Source organism: Cherax quadricarinatus, chromosome 95 (genome assembly GCF_038502225.1).
Source record: "Cherax quadricarinatus isolate ZL_2023a chromosome 95, ASM3850222v1, whole genome shotgun sequence".
Taxonomy (NCBI): Eukaryota; Metazoa; Arthropoda; class Malacostraca; order Decapoda; family Parastacidae; genus Cherax; species Cherax quadricarinatus.
In genome coordinates, this window is record NC_091386.1 from 6,331,554 (window position 1) to 6,338,685 (window position 7,132).

The window sequence follows — 7,132 nt, forward strand, 5'->3', positions numbered from 1 at the left end:
TATAGGACCCAATTTCAAAGTAAAATGGTTTGAAATTGGGTCCGTATATTTGAAACACCTTGTATGGTGATTCTACTAATTTAGGAATGCTGAATCGGCAGGAATCATGAGTTAACAAATCGCAACAACACGATTGCAAAACAACAACAAAATCAGAAATATCAGGAATTGAGTTCTGAAACTCATAGGTTAGTGTGTTAACGCACTGGCCTGTTTAAAGACTTGCCACAGTTTCAAACCCCACCCGTTCCGTGATTTATTTCAGTGGGTATAATATATACGGCGCTCGCACCCCCCTTCCCCCTAACATAAAAGTTTCTTAATATATACTGTATACCACTGGAAAAAACGCTTTTAAAACGTCTTCTGAGTAAACTACCCTGAGATATAGTTCTTAACTTGATAGTTTAATATCGAGTTCAATAATTCTGCTGGAATTATAACTAGTACAAACTGTTCTATTTCCTGTAGGCAGTGTTCTTGTGACTGAGAGAACACTGATGTGAACACAAACCTAGAAAGTTCTCACATAACAGTAGATTTAAAATTTATATTATATATATATATATATATATATATATATATATATATATATATATATATATATATATATATATATATATATATATATGTATATATATATATATATGGTTTAGAAAGACACGTAAGCAAACACTATAACATATTTATTAGAAAACGTTTCGGTCCTGGGACCTTGATCACTTCTAACATACAGAGGTAGAAAGACATTATATATATAGGCGGAGAGTGAGATGTGACGCACGTGACCTGAGGAATGTCATAAGAACATAAGAATGGAGGAACACTGTAAAAGGCCTACTAGCCCATGCGAGGCAGGTCCTTATCAAAACAACCTCTGCCTATGAGGACGGGTAGACGATGAAATCACGTGACTCCTGTGTTGTTGGGTTGGTGTTGCTTAAGTATCATGTATGCCAATGTTTTTGAAATTTTGTAGTTTCCAGTGTTGCGTTCTATAGTGTCGGTGACGGTGATTAGTGAGGCTTCTAGGCACCGTCGGCGTCTGAGGTCTGGTTCGGTGAGAACGAGTTGTGCCTCGTTCCAGTTCATCAAATGCCCCGTGGAGTCTCTGTGGAGGACACAGGCGTACCTTACATCGTCTCTGTTAGAGGCATTTCGATGCTCATTCAGGCGGACTGCAAGATCTCTGCCTGTCTCGCCTACATATTTCTTGGGACAGAACCCACAGGGGATAGTGTAGACGCCTGCTGTAGAAGTTAGAGGTGTGGGGCTGCGTTTCGTAGTGAGGTCTTTGATAGAGGATGTGTTTATGGTGGAAACGTTGATGTTACTCATAGTAAGTGCCCGGCGAGTGTTCGTGGCAACATCGCCACATGGGAGTACTATGAACTGTTTAGGGGGCTGTTCCATGGGCGGTTTGTTGAGGATAGCTTGTGCCTTGAGTCTGCAATCTCGGATGAAGAAAGATGGGAACTGAAGACGTGTAAAGGCTTGTGTTATGTAAGTGCATTCTTCTTCTAGAAAACAAGGGCTGGAGATGCGAAGAGCTCTCAAGAAGAAGCCAATGAGGACTCCTCTCTTAGTGCGGGTGTCTTGGTGTGAATAAAAGTGTATAAGATCGTCCTTGTTGGTAGGTCTTCTATACACTTTGAAGAGAAGTTTGTCACTCTCGGGAGATCTGCACAGTAGAACGTCGAGGAAAGGAAGTTTGCCATCATTTTCGAGTTCAAGGGTAAACTTTATAGATGGTTCAACTGCATTGATCTTGTTGAGAAGGGCCTGGATATTGAGACGTCTCGGATAGAAAACCAATATATCATCAACGTATCTTAGCCAGGTAACGGTGTTGGGAATGAGGCTGCTGAATTTCTCTGTCTCCAAGTTTTCCATGAAGAGGTTGGCAAGCACAGCACTGAGCGGGCTGCCCATTGCCATCCCAAAGCATTGTTTGTAACAGTTGTCCTGATACTTGAAGAAGTTGAAATTAACACACAGTTCCACTAGATTGATGAAATCTAGAAGAGGTAAAGGGAGGTCGTGGTTTTCAGTGAGCCTCTGTCTCAGAATGTTGATTGCAGCGTCAGTAGGAACGTTGGTAAAGAGGGCTGTGACATCGAAGGAAGCCATGCTTTTGTTTTTGGCATTCAGGTTGGAAATTCGGGAGAGAAGGTCACCTGAGTGTTTGAGGTGGGCTTGACTGATGGTGCCCAGAAGCGCTGAAAGGTATTTGGCAAGGTGGCCGGCTAGTCTGTGTGGTGCACTCCCTATGCCCGAAGTGATAGGCCGTAGTGGGATGTCAGGTTTGTGTGTCTTAGGAAGGCCATACAGGCGTGCTGGTTTCGGTTGACCTGGTAAAAGTTTAAGTAGTTTTTTGCCTTGTTCTGATTTTCGTAAGATGCTACGAGCCTTTTGAAGGAAAGTCTGGGTACTTTGAAGTAGCACTGATTCCGATACAGGCTGGTATGTGTTGGCATCGTTGAGAAGATTTAAGACTTTATTGTTGTAGTCGACAGTGTTGAGTAACACCACACCACCTCCTTTGTCAGCGGTTGTAATGACGATATCATCGTTGTTGGCCAAGTTCCTGAGTGCTTGGATGTATCTTCTGGGAATGACCGGTCTTGAAGGCTCAGTAGCTGCAGCAGTGATAATTCCTTGGACAAAGCCCTTTTGAAACTCGGAGTCTCCAAAAGGTTGGTTCTTGGTTACCATATCCACCAGATTATGTTTCTTGTTGATGCCAGTAGTAAACTTGAGCCCTAGGCTGAGGGCTTCTGTCTCAGTGACGGTTAGTGTATAGGAAGATAAGTTATTTATGATTTCTGGTCGTCCCATTTCGCTCCATTTGCTGTGGGAACACAGGTCTTGTAGTTTTCGTGATAGCTTCAATTTCTGTTGGATGTTGGCAGTGGTAACTTGGCTGAGTATATATTCTGCAGTCCTTCTGTCAGGAGTAGGAAGTGAAGCACGAATCTGAGCGGCACGTAATGAGGCCTCCTTCTGAGCATGTCGCAGTTCATCAGAGCTTTCTCTAAGGTAGGCGTAAACAGCAGGAGAGAAAGGGTGTCTAGATGTGGTTAGTTGTCGAGGAGTGGACCGTGGTACCACCATCTCAGCAATACAGTCTTCTAGGAAGATGTGTCGGTTCCGAAGACTATTAGCTTTGAGTAGGAGAGAAAGGTATTCTCTGTATGCTATGTCCATAGTGTGTTGCAGTGTCAGACAAGATGGTATAAACCTTGGTAAAAAATACCGACAAGTTGGTTTAGAAAGACACGTAAGCAAACACTATAACATATTTATTAGAAAACGTTTCGGTCCTGGGACCTTGATCACTTCAAACTAGATTTCATCAATCTAGTGGAACTGTGTGTTAATTTCAACTTCTTCAAGTATCAGGACAACTGTTACAAACAATGCTTTGGGATGGCAATGGGCAGCCCGCTCAGTGCTGTGCTTGCCAACCTCTTCATGGAAAACTTGGAGACAGAGAAATTCAGCAGCCTCATTCCCAACACCGTTACCTGGCTAAGATACGTTGATGATATATTGGTTTTCTATCCGAGACGTCTCAATATCCAGGCCCTTCTCAACAAGATCAATGCAGTTGAACCATCAATAAAGTTTACCCTTGAACTCGAAAATGATGGCAAACTTCCTTTCCTCGACGTTCTACTGTGCAGATCTCCCGACAGTGACAAACTTCTCTTCAAAGTGTATAGAAAACCTACCAACAAGGACGATCTTATACACTTTTATTCACACCAAGACTCCCGCACTAAGAGAGGAGTCCTCATTGGCTTCTTCTTGAGAGCTCTTCGCATCTCCAGCCCTTGTTTTCTAGAAGAAGAATGCACTTACATAACACAAGCCTTTACACGTCTTCAGTTCCCATCTTTCTTCATCCGAGATTGCAGACTCAAGGCACAAGCTATCCTCAACAAACCGCCCATGGAACAGCCCCCTAAACAGTTCATAGTACTCCCATGTGGCGACGTTGCCACGAACACTCGCCGGGCACTTACTATGAGTAACATCAACGTTTCCACCATAAACACATCCTCTATCAAAGACCTCACTACGAAACGCAGCCCCACACCTCTAACTTCTACAGCAGGCGTCTACACTATCCCCTGTGGGTTCTGTCCCAAGAAATATGTAGGCGAGACAGGCAGAGATCTTGCAGTCCGCCTGAATGAGCATCGAAATGCCTCTAACAGAGACGATGTAAGGTACGCCTGTGTCCTCCACAGAGACTCCACGGGGCATTTGATGAACTGGAACGAGGCACAACTCGTTCTCACCGAACCAGACCTCAGACGCCGACGGTGCCTAGAAGCCTCACTAATCGCCGTCACCGACACTATAGAACGTAACACTGGAAACTACAAAATTTCAAAAACATTGGCATACATGATACTTAAGCAGCACCAACCCAACAAGACAGGAGTCACATGATTTCATCGTCTACCCGTCCTCATAGGCAGAGGTTGTTTTGATAAGGACCTGCCTCGCATGGGCTAGTAGGCCTTCTACAGTGTTCCTCCATTCTTATGTTCTTATGACATTCCTCAGGTCACGTGCGTCACATCTCACTCTCCGCCTATATATATAATGTCTTTCTACCTCTGTATGTTAGAAGTGATCAAGGTCCCAGGACCGAAACGTTTTCTAATAAATATGTTATAGTGTTTGCTTACGTGTCTTTCTAAACCATATATATATATATATATATATATATATATATATACATACATATATATATATATATATATATATATATATATATATATATATATATATATATATATATATATATATATATATATATATATATATATATATATATATATATATATATATATATATATATATATATATTCCTTTCAGATTCAAGGCTGACGCGTTCCTTGGACAGTGACACTCAAGGCTTGGACAGTGACACTCAAGGCTTGGACAGTGACACCCGAGGCTTGGACAGTGACACTCAAGGCTTGGAGAGTGACACTCAAGGCTTGGACAGTGACACCCGAGGCTTGGACAGTGACACTCAAGGCTTGGAGAGTGACACTCAAGGCTTGGACAGTGACACGCAAGTCTTGGACAGTGACACCCGAGGCTTGGACAGTGACACCCGAGGCTTGGACAGTGACACTAAAGGCTTGGACAGTGACACTCAAGGCCTGGACAGTGACACCCGAGGCTTGGACAGTGACACTCAAGGCTTGGACAGTGACACTCAAGGCTTGGACAGTGACAGTCAAGGCTTGGACAGTGATACTCAAGGCTTGGACAGTGACACTCAAGGCTTGGACAGTGACACTCAAGGCTTGGACAGTGACACTCAAGGCTTGGACAGTGACACTCAAGGCTTGGACAGTGACATTCAAGGCTTGGACAGAGACACTCAAGGCTTGGACAGTGACACTCAAGGCTTGGACAGTGACACTCAAGGCTTGGACAGTGACACTCAAGCCTTGGACAGTGACACCCGAGGCTTGGACAGTGACACTCAAGGCTTGGACAGTGACACTCAAGGCTTGGACAGTGACACTCAAGGCTTGGACAGTGACACTCAAGCCTTGGACAGTGACACCCGAGGCTTGGACAGTGACACTCAAGGCTTGGACAGTGACACTCAAGGCTTGGACAGTGACACTCAAGCCTTGGACAGTGACACCCGAGGCTTGGACAGTGACACTCAAGGCTTGGACAGTGACACTCAAGCCTTGGACAGTGACACCCGAGGCTTGGACAGTGACACTCAAGGCTTGGACAGTGACACTCAAGGCTTGGACAGTGACAGTAAGTATTTAAAAGCAGTTTTAATAATAATAATAATAATAATTCTAATAATAATAATAATAATAATAATATTAATAATAATAATAATAATAATAATAATAATAATAATAATAATAATAATAATAATAATAATAATAATAATAACAAGGGGAAGCGATAAACCCCTAAGGGTTTTAAAGTGCCCAGCCATTAGAAGGTAAGCCAGGTCTGATCCAAGGGAGAGGACAGCTCTGTTTCCTTGGATCAGAAGTCTTTGTCAAGCCTCAAGGCTGGAGAAATGTTCTGATAAACACTAAATACATTATTGTATGTTGTATTATTGTTGTATTTCTGCTGTGTATGTTTTATGTAGTTTAATGTAATCTGTAGTTTTGACGTTGATGTGTTTAATGTAATCTGAAGTTTAATGTAATCTGTAGTTTAATGTAATCTGTAGTTTAATGTAATCTGTAGTTTAATGTAATCTGTAGTTTAATGTAATCTGTAGTTTAATGTAATCTGTAGTTTAATGTAATCTGTAGTTTAATGTAATCTGTAGTTTAATGTAATCTGTAGTTTAATGTAATCTGAAGTTTTGATGTTGATGTGTTTAATGTAATCTGAAGTTTTGACGTTGATGTGTTTAATGTAATCTGAAGTTTTGACGTTGATGTGTTTAATGTAATCTGAAGGTTTGATGTTGATGTGTTTAATGTAATCTGAAGTTTTGACGTTGATGTGTTTAATGTAATCTGTAGTTTAATGTAATCTGTAGTTTAATGTAATCTGAAGTTTTGATGTTGATGTGTTTAATGTAATCTGAAGTTTTGACGTTGATGTGTTTAATGTAATCTGAAGTTTTGACGTTGATGTGTTTAATGTAATCTGAAGTTTTGATGTTGATGTGTTTAATGTAATCTGAAGGTTTGATGTTGATGTGTTTAATGTAATCTCTGTAATTTTAATGTAGTTTAATTTTTTGTATTTTATGTTCCCAGTTTTAATGTAATTTGCGTTTTCTGTAATTTCTGTTTGCAGTTTTAATGTAATTCTGCGTTTTCTATAATTTCTGTATGCAGTTTTAATGTAATTCTGCGTTTTCTATAATTTCTGTTTGCAGTTTTAATGTAATTCTGCGTTTTCTATAATTTCTGTTTGCAGTTTTAATGTAATTCTGCGTTTTCTATAATTTCTGTTTGCAGTTTTAATGTAATTCTGCGTTTTCTATAATTTCTGTTTGCAGTTTTAATGTAATTCTGCGTTTTTTCTATTCTGTTTTCGAAGGTTTTATGTATTTTACCTGGGTGTTAGTGGACTGGTGTGGGTGGCATCCTGGGTGTTAGTG

The 7,132-nt window shown here is 41.0% G+C and overlaps 1 protein-coding gene across 1 annotated transcript in view; it reads left to right on the forward strand.

Moving 5' to 3' along the window:
• The window catches only part of LOC128703874 (uncharacterized), a 66,969-nt gene extending 60,133 nt beyond the window's left edge, over window positions 1–6,836 (forward strand). The window contains exons 12-13 of the mRNA XM_070104935.1: window positions 4,894–5,808; window positions 6,826–6,836. Coding sequence (XP_069961036.1) covers window positions 4,894–5,808; window positions 6,826–6,836 — 926 coding nt within the window. The remainder of the gene's footprint in view (window positions 1–4,893; window positions 5,809–6,825) is intronic.
• The last annotated feature ends 296 nt before the right edge of the window (window positions 6,837–7,132 follow it).